The sequence below is a fragment of the Ruditapes philippinarum genome, unplaced genomic scaffold (genome assembly GCF_026571515.1).
Source record: "Ruditapes philippinarum isolate M1 unplaced genomic scaffold, ASM2657151v2 ctg759_1_1_1_1, whole genome shotgun sequence".
Lineage (NCBI taxonomy): Eukaryota > Metazoa > Mollusca > Bivalvia > Venerida > Veneridae > Ruditapes > Ruditapes philippinarum.
This window is the reverse complement of record NW_026857984.1, coordinates 752-21,504: the sequence shown is the minus strand read 5'-3', so window position 1 is coordinate 21,504 and position 20,753 is coordinate 752. Positions and strand designations below refer to the sequence as shown.

At 33.3% G+C, this 20,753-nt stretch overlaps 2 protein-coding genes across 2 annotated transcripts; one reads left to right on the top strand and one right to left on the bottom strand.

Moving 5' to 3' along the window:
• Window positions 1-132: 132 nt before the first annotated feature.
• On the bottom strand, window positions 133-14,193 carry LOC132751672 (uncharacterized; the record flags this gene model as incomplete). Its single annotated transcript, XM_060741889.1, is given in 5 exon segments — window positions 133-3,285; window positions 4,720-4,892; window positions 5,596-5,702; window positions 9,350-9,455; window positions 13,975-14,193. Coding segments are annotated over 5 exon segments (792 nt in total). The 3' UTR covers window positions 133-3,006.
• Window positions 14,194-16,305: 2,112 nt separating this feature from the next.
• On the top strand, window positions 16,306-19,430 carry LOC132751669 (uncharacterized). Its single transcript, XM_060741882.1, has 3 exons — window positions 16,306-16,326; window positions 17,476-17,629; window positions 18,240-19,430. The coding sequence occupies exons 1-3, from the start codon at window positions 16,306-16,308 to the stop codon at window positions 18,794-18,796; spliced, it is 732 nt and encodes a 243-aa protein (XP_060597865.1). The 3' UTR covers window positions 18,797-19,430.
• Window positions 19,431-20,753: the final 1,323 nt, after the last annotated feature.

The window sequence follows — 20,753 nt, the reverse complement described above, 5'->3', positions numbered from 1 at the left end:
AGGAACATTCCTGTGAAGTTTGGATGAAATTGGCTTAGTGGTTTATGAGGAGATGTCATTTAAAGTAAAAGTTTACGGACGGACGCCGGACGAAAAGCGATCACAAAAGCTCACCCTGTCACTTTGTGACAGGTGAGCTAAAAACTAAACAAGAAACATGGCAATGCCATGAAACCAGGTTTTCAATTATCACCATTGTAGATAAATATGTTGTAGTTGAAATACAAATACAAGCAACAAACAATGTAACTATGTGCAATGTAAATCATGAATAATGTTGGAGGAATTGCACACAGAAGAAGTGTTCACTATATATTCTGTATAAGGGAAAAAAACAAAGGGCCATAATTAGGTCAAATATTATCCAATCACAAAACCCCGACACTATGCGCCAGGGCACTTGATGACAAAGCTTCTGTGAAAGTTAGAACAAAATCCATTGAGAAATGTAGGAGTTGAGCACAGAAGAAATTGTTCATTATATATTCAGTGTAAGGAAAAAAAACAAAGCGCTATAATTAGGTCAAATATTATTCAATCACAAAACCCCGACAATATGTGCAATGGGCACTTGATAACAAAGCTTCTGTGAAAAGTTTGGTCAAAATACATTGAGAAATGTAGGAGGAGTTGCGCACAGAAGAATTTTTCACTATATATTCTATATAAGGGAAAAAAAAACAAAGGGCCATAATTAGGTCAAATATTATCCAATCACAAAACCCTGATAACATGTGCAAGGGCACTTAATTACAAAGCTTCTGTGAAAGTTTGGTCAAAATCCATTGAGAAATGTAGGGGGAGTTGCGCACAGAAGAAATTGTTCACTAATATTCTATATAACGAAAAAAAACAAAGGGCCATAATTAGGTCAAATATTATCCAATCACAAAACCCCGACCATATGCGCAATGGGCACTTTATAAAAAAGCTTCTGTGAAAGTTTGGTCAAAATACATTGAGAAATGTAGGAGGAGTTGCGCACAGAAGAATTTTTTCACTATATATTCTATATAAGGAAAAAAAAACAAAGGGCCATAATTAGGTCAAATATTATCCAATCACAAAACCCTGACAATATGTGCAAGGGCACTTAATTACAAAGCTTCTGTGAAAGTTTGGTCAAAGTCCATTGAGAAATGTAGGAGTTGTGCACAGAAGAATTTTTCACTATATATTCTATATAAGGAAAAAAAAACAAAGGGCCATAATTAGGTCAAATATTATCCAATCACAAAACCCCGACAATATGGGCCAGGGCACTTGATGACAAAGGTTTTGTGAAAGTTTGGTCAAAATCTATTGAGAAATGTAGGAGGAGTTGCGCACAGAAGAAATTGTTTACGCCCGCCCGCCCGCCGACATACCTCAATCTAATAACCAGTTTTTTCCTTCGGAAAACCTGGTTAATAAAACAATGATAGTAGTGTTTTACATTGCATCATACAGCAACTTTCCAGCTTTTCTGGTGGAGGAAAATACCCCTACATGCATTATTTCAAGCATCTTAGATTGCCCTTCTTATATGCATGAAAATGGAATTGGTTGATTACCTTAGAAAAAGGTGTAGTTTAGTTTCAACTATATAATTACATGTATGTATCTTTGGCAAGTCTTACTAGTATCATGTTGTAAATGTATACCCTATTAATGAAGTGGAATGTAGGAATATCCTTGCCAGTCAAGTGGCAGTTCTAATTTTGTTTAGATAGAAATGTTGAATATGATTAAAACAGAACACATAGATTAAAACATAATACCAGGTACATATATTTATATACGTACCTGATAATACACATAGTTTATAACTTTATTTTGTAAATACTTTTCCTATCTGACACTGCAGTAGGTAATATTTTCCCTGAGGACCCCAGATAATATGCATTGAACTGATGATGAATATTATATTCATTTTCTCTATTATGTATCTCATGATACTAGTACTATATGGCAGTTAAATGATGTGAACCTTACTTGCTTGAACTTATAAAAATTGACCTTTTTCCGAGTTACATCATTTAATTAATATAAATATGTCTGAATACAAAAACATAACATGACAAGGTCAAGTAATAATTCTCCTGGTTAAACAGTTTTATAGTAGAAAGAAATCATGTACATGTATTTGCATGTTTAAAATAACAGTGTATATAGCTATAAACTAGCAGACTAAAGATTACAAAATTGTTTGAATTTTTATATCTGTTTACTGATACATTAATGTGAGTTTAATAAAAGATATTCTATGTTACAACTCCTGGAGAATCAATTATTTTAACATTTAAAGATGTAATAGAAATATTAATTATAGCTTTTATACCCTTTAATGTTACATACATTTATATTTTTATCACACTAATGTATCAAATTATAACTTGAAATTAATTAGATAAATGATGATAAATTATATGGTAGATAGAATTTAAGAGCAATGTAAAACTAAAAAAATGTTCACATGTAAAGAAGAGAATGAGAAAATAAGATTCTTGTTTCATTTTCCAAAGCAAGAAAATTTACAGCCAAATTTTGTAACATTACATCCCATGTCATTATCAATTCATGGAGGTTCCCTGATGCAGAGTAAACTGAACAAAACTTTTAAACCCTGACAAATTGTGATAGAAAATGCTCACTTTGAGTATTTGTGATCAGGACTAGAGGTTATAAAACTTTTTTTAGTTCAGTCTCAAATCTCAGAATTTTCATTGGTCACTGTACATTCTGTGACAGTTTCTGACCAATCAAATACCTGAGTTTGAGCTTGAAGAATTTCTTTATAACCCTTGGGCCTGGTGAGCTAAAATATTTGCCAAAGAGTTGTCTGGACAGCCATGGGATTGGGAACAACAACCTAAAATTTTTCTTCCAGAAGTCAAGCTAATATAGGTACTGTTCAGTTTTAAAACACACTTCCTGATGTCATCTATTATATAAGAAATGTCCATTAATGTCCATATCTCGAGTAGTGTATATAATGTTTTCGTGAATGTACAACCATACATGATACTACCAAATAAATGGAATTAGTTTTGCAGTATTTTTCACGTAAGCTTTAAATGCAGGATTATCTCCCCAGCGTTTCAATTGCTGCCGTTCCTGTAGTGGGATACCGCTCAATTTTAACAACAAGAATATAACAAATAAAGGTGAGATAACAGAGCCATATTCTATAGGTTTTGTCATAGCAGATGATGATGAAATGAAGATGCCCAGCCACATGCAGATTTCTCCAAAGTAATTTGGATATCTTGAAATACTCCACAGTCCTGTGGTGATAAACTTCCCCTGAAATTTATAAACATAAAAGTGTCATCTAATTCCCTATCTACATGTTTAAACTAGCTGTTTTGAGCTAATGATGAATTAGTATAATAAGAAAAACCAGTTTAAAGTCATTTCTGTTTAAAATAATCATTTTATGCATTTAACTAGAAATGTGTCCATAGGGAACTTACATGTATGCCCCAACTCTATTTGCTTTTGCACAGATAGTAGTAAATTTATATACATTTATTAAAGTCAAGTGTTATATTTACAAGGATCTTGAAAAGGATAGGGGTCTTTTACTTGCCAATGGTCATAGGCAATATCCTTACAAAGTTTCAGTAACTTATGTTTTTTCTCCTCTCAAGTTATTGACTTAAACAAGGAATTAACAAAACATCACTCTGCCCTTGACCTTTGACCCAATGACCTTACAATTAATAGACAAGAGCAAATATCCTACTTAGGTTAAACAAGAGGACCATAACAACTCACATGACCATAAAATCTCTAAAAGAAAAAGACCATTTAATATTGAAAACTATGAATGAAAAGCAGGTTAAAGGTCAAGGTCAACTGATAACAAATTTAAAATACATTTAGTGCACAATTAATATAGAACCTGTGCTTGGTCCTGGCACTTATTCTTGTCAGTAACCAATTTGCCAAAAAGGTTTTCCCATTCACAAAGTCAAAACAGTTACAAAACTTCACAAAGTTTCATTTCTGCCACAATGAATGTATTTTGCCAAGTCATTGCTATTTTTCAACATGACAATTATGTGCCCCTTTGAGGCTGAGGATTTAAGGATCAAGATCAGGATCAAATTTAAAAACTCTAATATTCTTCATTGTTTATCCTTATAGTTTAAATATCTAATATTAATTTGATAAAACTGGACTTGCAATAGCAATTTTATGAAATTTTAGAATAAATTTATTATTATTTCTGCCAGATACGGGCATTTTACAGTTGATCCAAATATCGATACTGATCCTAAAATTGATCCTTATTTCGATCTAATATTTTTTGTATTTGTTTTGTTATTTGTTCATTTTATCCCAAAATAGTTTGGTTTCTTTGCAAATCGGCAAATTTTTACATTTTGAATATTTACCATTTAATTCTGACAAAACATGATTAATGTTAGTAACATATATCAATGAAAATAAAATCAGGATCACTTAATCCTGAGCCTGATCTTTTCTTAGTGAACACGGGGCCAGGTGTTGCTTTAATTTTGTAACACCCAATGTTAAGTTTATCCTGCCAGTATAAGAACATTCCTTTTTACATAATTTGCCCAGCTTAACAGAAAAAGATTTGTTAACATGCATGATAACTCATGTTACAGTTCTGCAAATTATCCTTCCTGGCTGCTTCTGGATTTTCCTGTCAAAGACATAGACACGTATATTACATGAACAGCATAAGATAACACAGTTACTACTTACAGCATTATCTGGATTGCCTTTAAACGCAGATTTTTGATGATCAGCAATAGTTTCAAACAGGAAACCCAGAGCCCATAGTCCCCAGCCTACATAATCTCTTGTACACAAAGGCTTGTCTTCTTTCTTGTTATTCAGCACCATAAGTGGTAGTAGTGTGGTGAAAATCCACATTCCTGTCACCAAAAAAAAGTCTTGAATAATGCAAATATTTTTTTATAAAATTTAAACATCCAGTGCTTATTCATCACAAATAGTTAATAATTCTTTTGTTGTTGGGAGTTGCAATAAACTTAAATAGACTTCACAAAATAGCGATATAACACAATAAAATGTATACTCTGCAAGATGTAAATTTAATATTCTCCTACAGTTCCTAACATCAAGACGCTGGCTAGACATGATACTGAGCATGTTCAATATGTACAAATATGAGCAGCGTCGTGACAAAACCAACAAAATGCATTTGCGACCAGCATGGATCCAGACCAGCCTGCTCATCCGCACAGTCTGATCAGGATCCATGCTGTTCGCTTACAAACTCTATTACAAGTAGAGAAACTGATAACGAATAGCATGGATCCTGATCAGACTGCTCAGATGCGCAGGCCGGTCTAGATCTATGCTGGTCGCAAACGCATTACATTGGTTTTGTCATGACACGGCTTATATGAAGTTGACCAAAGGTGAATGATATAATATCATTTTTCGTGTGGAGGTCCACAAGGCAATGCTACAATAGTAACACTAAATATCTAAGCTCTGAGCACCGTAGTTTCACAAAATGTGTTTTCTTATATAAGATAGTGACTTTATATATAAAATTTACGCCAAAATTCTTCATTATGGCGTATAAAAAGATACCTAACAATATAATACCTTGTACGGTCCAGTAAACCCAGAACAAACCAGGCTTGCCTTTTACTTTATCAAATCTACTGTCCTTTCCTTCCTTTAGAACACGTGTGAAGAGAAATAAGCCTAACCTATAATTTACACAAAATACAAAACAATACACATCTGAATTACTCAATACTTGTTTTTGGAAATAAATTATCTTCAACAAGAAATAATAAAGAGATTTGCATTAAAATTTGCACAGAGTTTTTAGGGATTTTTCAAAAATATACCCAGAATCGAGGATATTTAAATTTTCTATAAATACAGGACTTATTTTCATCAAGTAGTATTAAAATAAACAAGAGGGCCATGATGGCCCTGAGGTCGCTCACCTGTATATAGGCCCCCCAACCCCCCCCCCCCCCCCCCAACGTTGCAGAGCCAATTTAACCCAAGGGCTTTTATTTGCACAAACTTGGTAGACACCCATAAGAAGATGTTTCATGCTAAACATTTAAGCTCTAGCTCATTGGGCTTTTTAAAAGAAGTTTTTTTTAAGTTTTTACTATACACATATAGTTAAAAACAATGACACCCCTGGGGCCGGGCCAGTTTTGTCCCCAGGGCTTTTATTTGAACAATCTTTGTAGACACTTACTAGAAGATGTTTCATGCTTAATATCTAAACTCTAGCTATTTGGTTTTTTTCAAAGAAGATTTAAAGTTTTTGCTAAACACATATAAAGAAAATCAATGACCCCCGGGGCGGGGCCAATTTTGACCCCTGGGCTTGTATTTGAACAAACTTGGTAGAAACTTTTAGAACATGTTTGATGCTCAATATCTTAGCCATAGCTCTTTGAGTTCTTTAAAAGAAGATTTTTTAAGTTTTTACTATATGCATATAGGGAAAATCAATGACCCCCCGGGGCGGGGCCAATTTTCACCCCAGGGCTTTTATTTGGACAAACTTGGTAGACACCCATTAGAACATGTTTCATGCTAAATATCTTAGCTCTAGCTCTTTGGGTTCTTTACAAGAAGATTTTTTAAGTTTTTACTATATGCATATAGGGAAAATCAATGACCCCCGGGGCGGGGCCAATTTTGACCCCAGGGCCTTTATTTTGAACAAACTTGGTAGACACACTAGAAGATGTTTCATGCCAAATATTTAAGCTCTAGCTCTTTGAGTTCTATAAAAGAAGATTTTTAAGTTTTTACTATATGCATATAGGGAAAATCAATGACCCCCGGGGCGGGGCCAATTTTCACCCAAGGGCTTTTATTTGAACAAACTTGGTAGACACCCATTAGAACATGTTTCATGCTAAATATCTAAGCTCTAGCTCTTTGGGTTCTTTAAAAGAAGATTTTTTAAGTTTTTACTATATGCATATAGGTAAAATCAATGACCCCCGGGGCGGGGCCAATTTTGACCCCAGGGCTTTTATTTGAACAAACTTGGTAGACACTCACTAGAAGATGTTTCATGCCAAATATCTAAGCTCTAGCTCTTTTGAGTTCTTTAAAAGAAGATTTTTTAAGTTTTTACTATATGCATATAGGGAAAATCAATGACCCCCGGGGCGGGGCCAATTTTCACCCCAGGGCTTTTATTTGAACAAACTTGGTAGACACCCATTAGAACATGTTTCATGCTAAATATCTTAGCTCTAGCTCTTTGGGTTCTTTACAAGAAGATTTTTTAAGTTTTTACTATATGCATACAATGTATAGGGAAAATCAATGACCCCCCGGGGCGGGGCCAATTTTGACCCCAGGGCTTTTATTTGAACAAACTTGGTAGACACTCACTAGAAGATGTTTCATGCCAAATATCTAAGCTCTAGCTCTTATGGTTTTTTAAAAGAAGATATTTAAAGTTTTTTCTTTCGGTTGCCATGGCAACCAGAGTTCTGCATGGAATTAAATTCTTTGAACAATTTTTAAAGGTGACCACCAAAGGAACATTCCTGTGAAGTTTGGATGAAATTGGCTTAGTGGTTTATGAGGAGATGTCATTTAAAGTAAGTTTACGGACGGACGGACGGACGCCGGACGAAAAGCGATCACAAAAGCTCACCCTGTCACTTTGTGACAGGTGAGCTAAAAAATATGTAATGAGTGGCGATCATGGCAAACTTGAATTTTCTGTTTATTGTATACATTTTTCTCTTTTAAATGTGACATTACAATCTTAAAGACATCTTGTATACTGGATAAACTGAAGAGAAAGTAAGTTGACAGGACATATGTGAAAATATGGAAATTATGTTTCACTGCAATGAAAAATAAATTTATACAGTGAAAATACGAAAAATGAAAAAAAGCATTTTATTGATATTATATTTACAAGTAAAATAATAAATATATATTCTTAACCCCTAGACTATTAATTATGTCTCCCCCACCTCGGGGGGAGACATATTGTTTTTGCCCTGTCCGTCCGTCAGTCCGTCCGTCCGAGCTAACATATGGATACTTATGTGGCTAGAGGGACAATAGGTAACAGTAAATTATCTTTGATCCTATTCATTCCGTAATGCTTTTATGTGGCTATTTTCTTTTGTGTGGCTAAAAAGAACAATAGAGAGAACAATAGAGTAGCCACATTATTACTGTTCCGTTAGAACGTCCGTCAGTCCGTCCGTCCGTCCATTCTTCGTTTCCGGACGATAACTAGAGTTCCTTTTGACCTACAGCCCTCAAACTTCATAGGATGATTGGTCTTATAGAGCTGATGATCCCTATTGTTTTTGGGGTCAGTAGGTCAAAGGTCAAGGTCACACTGACCGTTGGTCAATTTCTCGTTTCCGGATGATAACTAGAGTTCCTTTAGACCTACAGACCTCAAACTTCATAGGATGATTGGTCTTATTGAGCAGATGATCCCTATTGTTTTTGGGGTCAGTAGTTCAAAGGTCAAGGTCACAGTGACCGTTGGTCAATTTCTCGTTTCGGATGATAACTAGAGTTCCTTTTGACCTACAGCCCTCAAACTTCATAGGATGATTGGTCTTATAGAGCAGATGATCCCTATTGTTTTTGGGGTCAGTAGGTCAAAGGTCAAGGTCACAGTGACCGTTGGTCAATTTCTCATTTCCGGATGATAACTAGAGTTCCTTTTGACCTACAGCCCTCAAACTTCATAGGATGAATTGGTCTTATTAATCAAATGATCCCTATTGTTTTAATGGTCAGTAGGTCAAAGGTCAAGGTCACAGCGACGACCGTTGGTTAATTTCTCCTTTCCGGATGATAACTAGAGTTCCTTTAGACCTACAACCCTCAAACTTCATAGGATGATTGGTCTTATTGAGCAGATGATCCCTCTTGTTTATGGGGTCAGTAGGTCAAAGGTTAAGGTCACAGTGACCATTGGTCATTTTCTCATTTCCGGATGATAACTAGAGTTCTTATCAGTGAGGACATTTAACTATTATTGATATATCAGTGATATATCAGTTGTCTGGTTTTATATACTCTGTTCTTTTTTGATCTTTCCACCCTTATGCGGTCATTTCTTCCCCGCTGCGCGTTCCATAGACAGCCTTCATTGAAGTGACTACCGGGTATTTACATTATCTTATCTCCATTTCCATTCCTGTTTCCATTCACAGTTATTCTCAGCAGTGGGGGAGACATGCGCTTTTTTACAAAAGCATCCTCTAGTTTTATGTTCTTTTTACAAAAAAATGTACATGTAAGCCAGGTAAAGTTAAATATTCAATAAATTTTCTTTTAAACTTTCTACGTCAGTAATAAATTATACTTAAAGCGTGCTATATACCTTGCAGCCCATGTCATTACTAATCCTGTAGTCACTTTCTGTCGGGGGTAGTATGTCCCGCCCCATTTCAATGTTTGATATGCCAAATAAAGAAATGTCCCTGAACCTGTTCAATTACATAATAATTCATAGTATAAATTTATCAAATATTATATAACAAGATACATGTGGTAGCAACCTATTATTATAACTTTATAAGTTATAATGATTTATATATTATAACAATGTTCAAAGTGAGAAAGTTCCACATCAGTAAAGTTGATGAATTTATTAAATTATTTTTCCAATATTTTACATCATATAATTATTTTACAAAATCCAATAATCACAACTTCAAATTTATAATGAAAAAATATTATCACATATCTACTAATTTTTGTAAAAGTCTAATAAGTATAGTAATTGTTATTTATTGAAATAAAAGGTAACTCCTTAAGTACATATAATTGGTCTAGTGCACTTCAAGGTGCACTTATGAAGTGCACTTCAAAGTGCACATCTAGTGCACTCTAAGTGCACTTTGTGTAACCTTAAGTGTGAACTCAACTGTATATTACAATTAATTTAAAGACATGTGAACCAAACTGACAATGACAATGACAATTTATTTATTGATATTGGCCACTGGCCCATTACAACAATATATACATTTAGATATAATTTCTTGACTGGTGTCAGTACAGATCGATGTAATTCCTAATAATGTTTATATTGAAACACACAGAACTATTGTTGAAAAATTTACCAAAATGCGTGTCGATCTTAACGAAAAACAAAACATAAGATCTTCACTTATGGCTATTCAGTGCAAAATAAGGAAAACATACTATAGCCTTAACATAAAAGGCAATAGTGTTTTGATCAGTCTTAAGCTTTGTACAACATTGCCCGAAATGAAAAGTAAATCCATATATCTCATCACTGTACAAACGTATTCAAAATTGAAAACAACAAACTAAACAATACCTAAAAGTAACATTCATGATATCATAAGCATATTCTCAAATATTTTATAATAATAATTTCAAATTTAAGTATCTGTGTTATAACATACAAAATGATTCCAAGAATGTGATCTCAACAATATAGTAAGTATATCCTAATGATTTCTAACTGTCAGTATCTGTATTACTTAATATCTCATTTCTCTCTTTGAATGCATAATATGCATACATAGCTAAATTTGTTATAACATTATCAGAGCGAGAGCACATTAGAACATTAAATTTATGATTATTAGGATTATTAAAGAATTTTTTGTCAATGTATTTTTCTCTAATCAAAGACAATTTTTTACAAACTAAAACAAAATGATATTCATTTCCAATTGCTTCGTGACATAATTTACATATCCTTTGTTCTCTTAAAATATTCTGGTATCTACCTTTTTCAATTTCTAAATCATGGGAGGACAACCGAAGTTTGGCAAGAGCATTTCTGAATTTTCTAATTGTCACTACTGTTAAGTAATATTCATGTTCGATATTGCATTTAAACTGTCTATACGCATACAATTTAGAACTATCATTTATAATTGTTTGCCATTCTTGTAGATATTGGTCCTTTAATTTTTGTACAAAAGAATTTATGAAATAGTCTTCATTATTGACTGTTTGATTATACCAAATGTAGCCAAAACCATTTTTACATAATAAATTACGAATACCAGTACACCAATTAGTTTGCCCTGTACTATCCAAAAACAACTGCATAAAATAGCATTTTTTAACTAATCTGTGTTCACCCATTTTAAGTATTTTACACCAATATCTTACAGCTCTTTTAGCAGAATTGATGAATTAATTAAACCAAACTTGCATATAGTATTTAAAGTATTACAGTTTCTGAACAAGATACTAAATAAGATAAAAGGCACTAAATGATCAGAACCTTTTAAGGTGGAGCAAATCGTCACTATCTAAAGCGAATTGTCACTACTGTGGGGCGAATCATTATCAATTCACTATAAACACCTAATGGTCAGTCCCTTTACCCCTCTCTCACCTCTATATGTGCATATGGTGGAAAGGCACAGAAGCTTGGCAAAAGATTTGATAAACATGGGATGGCAATAAATTAACAAGCTGTTGTCCGGACTGAAGCCAAAGGGAATGACTCTACAAAGTAGGCTGGGACTAAAAGGAAGGGTTACTAGGGGGTGAGCCCCCTTTAGAATTATGAAAACAACATAATTGTACAGTTTATAAATTAAATAGAAACATTTCAATAGATTATTTTTTAGCTTTACGTTGAAACAGTGCAGGCAGTGATTAAATTCTAAGATCAAAGACACTTTAAATCATTTAGGATATGATTTTGGGTGACTGATATGTCAATCAGTTTATAGAGAAGTCACATTTGTGGTACAATATTTAACATTTCTGGTAGTAGATAAGGGTTAAGGTGGGGCAGGTTCTGAATCTGATCAGGTATACTCATTAAAAATTTTACGGTAAATATATATATGTATATGAATTAAAATGGCATCAATATCAGATAAAGATTCACCACCAGTTCAGTCATTTCAATAATAATCATGACACATACAGGGCTCTCTCTCTCTCTCTCTGTTGTTTTTTGGAGGGGGGGCTAATTTCATATCAATGTTTCGACTGTAAAACCGACTTTGCAAACTTAAATAACATAGATGTTGGTCTTAAGAGTAATGGGCGACCATCGTCTATATAATAGAAAGGTCTGGAGCACAATTTGTTGGGCTAGACGGGATGGTACCTGTACCTGAAGGAGGTGGAATTTTCATGTTCAGACATAATTGTCTGATAGTGACAATACTCATGTTATATATTAATTCTTATTTCATTTTGCAAAAAGCAAATTTCAATAGGATATTGTTAACTGCATTTGACAGATATTGGTAGGTATAAATTTTCAATATAGTTTACATGTAGCTGTGATTTTTAAATTTACAAGTTAATTGAGTAAATGTAATTACATTATTATTTTATCAGTCATGGAATATATCTACTGGTCAGAGAGATAACTCCGACGCATAGATAACCCCGACACTTGATAAGTATAATTGTTATAGCTTTGTTTTTCAACAAACAAGCACATGATCACCTAATAGTATAGGAACAGGACAGAATGTGATGCTTTATTATAATTTGGTAAACTTTTTAATGTTTTTCAAATAACCTAAACTTTTTGTAGGCAAAAACTGCTTCAAAACGTTCTTTTTACTAAATTACAATAAGGTACAGTCATGTCCGGTCATCTTGCGCGGCCGGTGACCTTGCGCACTCGGCACCGGAAGTATATTTCCTTTTGTTTGGTTGTTTGTTTATGCTTTTTCTAGAAATTTTCAGCCAAAACTTGTGACTTGGACTTAAACAAGGTAAGAAACTTTAAAAAAAATCTGTCAAACATGTTTGTTTACATTATTCCGTCATCCTTATTATTTATTCATAAACACGCCCACTGACCTATTTTCCCATGATATTCCTGTCTATTCATCCAGTTTCAAAATTTTACGTCCAGCAAGAATGAAAATCAATATCACACATTTAAAAACAGTATTGCACTGATAAAACGTTGTAAATTTCCTTTTTTCCCTTTTGCAAATAAAGGTGCATTGGGTTGTTATCTCCTGCCTGTCAAAATGGAAAGCCCCTCCCGCGCTTTTCAATTCTTTTTCTACTCAAGCGTAAAAGGTAAGAGCATTAAATTTGTTAACTGGGAGTGTTGTACTGTGTGTAGTCAATGGGTGCATCTGAAATTATGTACAGAAATTGAGACATTGACTGGTAGTGATGATTCCAGGTGTCCAAGGTGTAGTAGTGAACAGTAAAATAACAAACCCTTGATGTAAATAAGTTTGTGTTAAGTTTTGTTTGAACAGTTTGAACAGTTTAAATTAACTGTTCATTCCTTGGACTCACAAAATTTATATTGATAGTACTACTTGGACACTATACTTTCAAAACGAGCTACCGTGACGTAATTCATAACACATGCGCAAGATCACCGGACAATTGAATGTTGGGATTAAACATGGTGGTAAGTGTTTACATTGTTGCACTTATGCAGTTCATTGAGTTATTTCCAAAAAATATTGGTGTCATTATATGTCTTTAAGATTTTTGTAAATAGGAAAATAATTGTGATTTTTTTGTATTTATTTGAATCATAGTAAATTAGCCGATAAGTGCTTAGGTGCGCCAGATTACCGGACAGCATCGTAGTTAGAAATGTATTGACCACAGGCCACTGACTTGGAAAAGATTGTTAAAAAATTGTTTAAATATTTACAAAAAATAGATAAACCATATAATATGTATAGATTAATTATTGATGCAGATTTTCCAGTCATTTTTTACTTAAAAATTTAAGTGTCGACTTTATCTACTGTTGTGGGGTAAAAAGACTATGTTTTGTATACCTCATTCAAGACCTTAAAGAAGTACCAGATTCCATTTCCATACATAATTTTTGTAGTGTAATGTAAAGTCTTTGAACTGAACTTTGTTTAGGTGGTTCAATATTTAAAATATACTGGAAGATAATTAAAATATTGCAAAAAATATGTGATTTAGTGTCGGAGTTATCTCTCCAACCAGTACAGCTTTAACTGACTAATAAGTGAATTATGTAACAAATGCAAATACCCGCTAAATCGTAAAATTTCTCAGTTTTTAACGCAGAAGCAACAGCCCAAAGCGCCCATTGCACACCAAAATCAATTACAGCTGCTTTCCCAAATGAGTTGCCCATGACGGCCTCTAGATAGTCCATGTGTGGACTTTGTACATAAATCTTGACGTAACGCTAATGTCCTACTTTTTGATACTTTCATTTTAGGAATATATCCGAAGCAACCCGTATATTCATCCGCGACTTCCCGGCTCTTTCCGTCAAACTTCGGCAAAAGTACAACGAAAGTGACGATATAAGACGGAAATGGCCGAGAAGTTGCGTCGTAAATCAACAACTACAACAATGGCAGATTCAGGAGAACCAACATCAAAATCAAAGTGCGCACAGCACTGAATGCGACGGACATGCAACCGGAGAGACATTATGGCTTTTTTTAGAAAAAAAAACAACACAAAAGATATAACAGAGAAAATTTGTTCCATACAAGTTCGAGATTTGTAGAGCAATATATTAAATATGTGTCCCATTCTGATATAATTCAGATTTTCTACTTTCAAGCAGAACAAGTCCAAATTTTTAAATACAGAATGAAATTTATGCCAAAAAACTCTGGTCAAACTTGTAAATCAGTGTCCTTATCGATTTATTCCAAGAAATGATATGTAAATAGAAAAAAAACTGTCTAAAATAAAACCATGCAAATAAACTTCAATCATAATACATAATACATGTGAGAATGTTAATTAGAATTGCTGCGTGTTATATATATCATAGTGGGCATGTAGACAATAAAATATAAGTCATTTGTATTTTTATTTCTCTTGGATATGCCTCATTAAAAATATTTTTGGTTAAAATCATCAGCAATTAATGGTGTATTTTTTTTAGATTTTTTTTTTCATTTTCAATTTCACACTAAATTCCATTTTCAACTTGTTTGCTTCTTACAATTGTATAGAATTTCATGAAGTATTGCATGTAAACAAAGTAAGTATCCGCTGGTTTATTACATGCACTAATCGCCTGTCCGAAAATCAGCACAGGTGCAGCAGAATCTATTTTTAGAATAGTGTTATCTTCTGTAGCAGGTTAACTCATATCGTGACCTAGAAAAATATGTAAACAAACCACAAGAATCGGAAGTAGAACTGATATTATAACTTCCTTCATGAAAGACTACATGGTGGTAAAGTGTTGAAAAGCCCTCTTAATTGTTACATGCATTTTCAAAAATAGATATTTAAACTAACCATTGTACTGTATCTTATTTAGTAATAACTGCTGAATATTCAGCTAAACCCGCGTTATGAGTCACGAAAATAGTTCTTCTTTTATTAATGCGCGAGTTATTCTAGAGTCACGAAAAACTTTTGATTTGTTAATAATAATGTTTTGTATAATGTAGAAATATTTATTTCCTACTAATAATTTCTTGGAACTCAGAGCTTACACCTTTATTATAGTATAATTTGCTGTCCTACTTTTTCGACAGCGGTAAATCGTTTCGGCAGTAATTTGCATATTGCGCAATAATACTACGGGACAACAACGTTTTTATCAATCATTTACGTTCATATTTTAACTTGGATAACTTAATTTGAAATTGAAAAGGCTAAATATGGAAGATTTTAAGATATCCCGACAAAGTATGGGAGTTTTAAAGGATAAAGTTCATGTACTTTTTCTTGGGCTGTTAATCGGTTGAGGACACTTTGCGCGATTGTAGCAGACGAAATCCCATGTGTAGATGACTTAGCTCTGAACGCGCCTGAGGGCGCGTCCGTCGCAAAAATGTGACTTCTTGTCCCTAGAACCAGGGACCCTCCATATTCCATTTTGTGGCTCTATCGACTGAGTTATCTGGCCACTTACGCATCTTCTCCCCAATATAAGGAACTACTGTTGCACAGAGGTGACATTTGTGCGTTTTATTTATCTTGTGTGCACGAGATACTATATGTTGTAATCACAAGTTACTATGACATGTGCACGAGATACTATGTAGTGCACATGAGTTACTGAGTTGTGCGCATGAGATAATAAAGTGGTGCACACAAGATACTATTTGGTGCACACAAGTTACTAAGTCGTGGCCAAGAGTGCGCACTACTTAATAACTCTAAGTCCAACTAATACACCCATCGACAGTCTCTATATGAACTACGTAAATAACCGAGGTATATCGAGTGAAAAAACACAAGTTGTTTCCCTTATCTTCGAGTAAAATCGATATCTCTGTCGCTATTCTGGTATTGAAAGAGAAAATAGAACATGCTCACTTTGTAATCAGCAAGAAATAGGTGATGAATTTCATTATATTTTTAAATGTACTTATTTTAATCATGAAAGACACAGGTATATCAGTAACTATTATTCAAGGTTTCCTAGTATTTTAAATTTTCAGGCTCTTATGTGTAGCGACAACAGAAATACTTTATTTAATCTAGTTTTTTTTGTCAAAGCTATAATGCTGAAATTTCAATAAGTCATCTTCCTTATTTACTTATTTACTTCATGCCATGTTTGTATTATTATTTTTTGTTTTGTTGATTGTTCACTCTTATGCCCTTAAGGGCCATGAGTTTTGTTTATAAATAAAAAATAAATAAAAAAACTAAAACTAAAACAATGCAAATTTAGCTGTTTTTAAACTGCTAGTTTTGGGCCATTTAATGTCCGATTTTAAAATTTATTACACCAATTAAAGCTTAAGATCTTATCTTTGTCTCAGTGTATATTTCAACACATTGTTTGACACTGAAGGTATTTAAATTTACGGTTAAACCTACCACAAGTCAGACCATTTTACATAGGTTTTATACAGTGAGATATGCAATCGTTTATCTTTACTACTGATAAGAATAGCCTGTCGTCTGCTAGTTCGGAAACTGTCAATCCGTACTGCCCGACGAGATACTGTGCTATTTTCGTGTGTGGGCAATATCTTGCCTCTACAAGCGAGATTCTTCCCAAGAATGAAAATATCTCGGAGTTAAGCTTTGGCACGTCAATATATATGTTGACTAAGTAACTCTGGGCCACAACATATATGTAGTATCTTGTGCACAAGAGATAAATTAGAATGCACAAATGTCACCTTTCTTCCACCTTAGTGAACACTTCTTAATGTCACCAGTGACAGTCACATTACAATCAATAATAAATAACTTACCCATATTATCCTTTTAATTTACAAATGTCACCTCTGTGCCACCGTAGTGAACAGTGCTGACCCATAACATTACAATCAATAATAAATAACTTATCCATGTTAAGCTTTTAATTTACTCCTGAAGCTTTACTTAAGGATGTGTTTCTCTTCAAAACGTTTCCACGTTCGTTTACATGTTTAAACAATTTGTACTTTATTTGCAGTTAACATGTATAATATACCTGTGTAAACAAAACAGTAAATAGTGCAAAATTAATGATTAAAAAAAAAGCAATAGCACAGAGATGATTTTTTTCTTTCAGAAAGCAAAGTTATTCAAGCTACATCCTAATGTTCTGAGGAATTGATATTGGTTCTGGCTGAACATTTTTTCTCCAAGTTGATTGTTTCACCAAACTATTTATATGACATAAGTACTGTATATGGTACAAGAAAAGGGTGTCCATGTGATAATCATGAAGATGTGATTGGCAAACCTGGTGACACTAGCTTTGGTAAGCTACAATAATGTTGTTTCTTGGTTATTTTAAATTAGTCAATTTTGCTCTCCTTGGATGATGGGTTTATATTGTTTATCAAGGGTCAAGACAGTCTTTCGCGTTTGTCTATTAAACTCATGTTGATTTACCTTAGAAGGGGCATTTTAACCCTTGGAATTTTCTTTTCAATAGCTGTAAATAATTAGTAGAATGAAGCTAATACAAACACTGTAAGTTTGATGGAGTCTTTCTGAGTTGTAAATGTGGTTATATCTAGGTTTTCTCAGACCAAATGTCAAGGCCACAGTGACCCTGTATGTGAAATTTTGTTTCAGAATGCCTAGACATAAAGCAAGTTGAGTGTTACCATTGATTTTGAAGTCTTTAGGTTTTTAGGTGATTGACATAGCGAATAAGTGCCTGAGAGTAGTCTAGGGTGCTGTCCCTACTGACAGTTCTTGTTAACTTATGCATGCTTTCTCATGAAAAAAAACAACAACAACATGGTTGATTGAGTTGGCTTGATATTACTTCTAAAAATATGCTGGGTACTCTACATCTGGTAACATATTGTACAAGTGACTTCATTTCATTCCAATTTATTGTGTGATTCTTTGATTTTCAGGCTGGGAACAGGGCTGGCATGGCAGCTCTGACATACTGATTGCAGATCTGCCAGTCATCAAAGTGAATGTAGTTGAAGATGGGACAGTCCTAAATCATGCATCATCTTCCAGTTCATTTAAATCTTCTTCATCATTTGATACAGATACTGAATCTTTAATTCATGGTATTAAGGAGAAAAATAAGGGGTGCATTTCAAAGACAGAACTTCGTAGAGTATTTGCTGAGACAATAACCTTTTCCTTTCTAAAGAATAAGGAAAAGAAAGGAGTCACTCTCATTCCCACAGTGGCAGTTGATAAAAATTATGTTTCAGTAAATATGTATGATTCAGAATTGGATGTATTTCTCCAAGGAGGTCCCATTCCATTGTTTTCTGAGAACACTAAACTTCTAAATACATCGGCAGTTATTGCAATTTGGATGGCACTGAACTACAAAGCTGGTTTACATGGGCAGATTGACGTTGATAAATACAAAGCAGAGGTGAAAGCTCCATGTACAAAAACTATTGAAGAACCAGATGATTGGTTGATGGAGCGTGACTGGTTGTTATGAATAATTTAAAAAATGGCAGATGATTGGTTGATGGATCGCGACTGGTTGTTATGAATAATTTAAACATGGCAGATGATTGGTTGATGGGGCGTGACTGGTTGTTATGAATAATTTAAAAATGGCAGATGATTGGTTGATGGACCGCAACTGGTTGTTATGAATAATTTAAACATGGCAGATGATTGGTTAATGGACCGTGACTGGTTGTTATGAGTAATTTATACTTGGGCCCCATTTTTGTTGGGGTATCTATTTAAAGAGCTTTCAAGATTACACAGATGCTTGGATGTTTGCAATTGAGACAAAACATAATATTTGTTAGTCCAAAGATCATGATTTGCATCTACATGTATACTAATTAAAATTTCTAACAATTTTTCAATTATTTGTTAACCTTTGTGAAAACTCATTTTAAGAAGAATGTAGATGAAAATAAAGTTTTTAATATTTGTTGTCTTTGGTAAACATGTTAAGACAATTGAATTTTGATTCAAGATCAAATATATTTTTTAGCTCACCTTAGCACAAAGTGCTAGGAGGTGAGCTTTTGTGATGACAGTGTGTTCGTTGTTGTATACAATTGCTTTAAACAACATCTCCTCCCAAATCACTTGATGGATATTAACCAAACTTCACAGGAATGATCTATTTATGGTCCCCCACAAAAGTTAAATAAATACATATGTAGTTCTGGTCTGATGCATAAGTAGGTCATATGACCTAAAAACTAGCTTTAGAAATAAAATCATTAAAAATTTTCTCATAAAAATTACAAGGAGAGCAATAGAGCTTAGATATTTGGCATGTAGCATCACTTTGTGGTCATCTATATATATTTTTACATAATAAGCCCAAGGGGTCACTTAGTTTACATAGGCTTATATAGAAATATACGTTTAAGTCTTCTTTAACAACTAATTCTATCATTCTATACTGATTAAAGACGTTTTCGGGAGTTTTCATTTAGACATATATGGTCAAAATTAAAACTGTTCTATAGAATTTCTTTAAACTTGGCAGGTTGTTAGAATATGATAACAGAAACATTTTAAGCAAAAAAAAAAATTGGGGTCAGTTTACTCCTTTTTGAGTTATCTGCCCCTGTATCAGAATTTTCTACTTATTTTAGGTCATTTAAAGGGCAGATAACTTATACATACGTAAATGAATTCTTTTTCGTTTTTACTTCTGAATAATGTTTTTCATTTTATTGTTGAATAATTACATGCAATTCCTTATATCATTTCTGTTAATTTTTTTCAATGAAAATAAAGGTACTTTAAATAAGTGAAAAATAGGCCAATTTTTAAGAAAAAGTGCACAGGTTAAGAGAAGAATTTGGAATAAAAACATCCACTCTAAATTTCTTCTTGAAATTTTGCATATTGCTAAGACGAAGGTAAGCTTCATGAAAATAAGAAGGAAAAGGGTATTTTTTTGCTTCATTGTAAATTATCTGCCCTTGAATTTAACGAAAAAGTCCAATTCAAGGGCAGATAACTCGAAAATGAGAACGGGGACCCCAAATTTTTTTTCGTTTAAAATGTATCTGTTACCATATTCTTATAACATGCCAAGTTTAAAGAAATTCTATTGAACAGTTTTAATTTTGCCTATATGTCTATATGAAAACTCCGGAAAACGTCTTTAAAATACATGTATAAATTATTTTATTTTATGAAAAATTGGGTTTTATCGTGAAATAAAATCCATAACACACATAGCATAACACCTAAGACAATTTTATAGTAGAAAAAATGTATATCTGTTCAATTATATTACACCAGGGACTTAAGATGTCCTAGATTTCACTTTAGAAATCGTGATAATGCATTTATAATTATTAAAAAAATCGTTGTATACAGATAACATCATTAAAATTCAACACTTCATCTGTAATTTTATTAAATGAAAAGGCACATTAAGAAATAAAACAAACAGATATTTGTTTTGAACA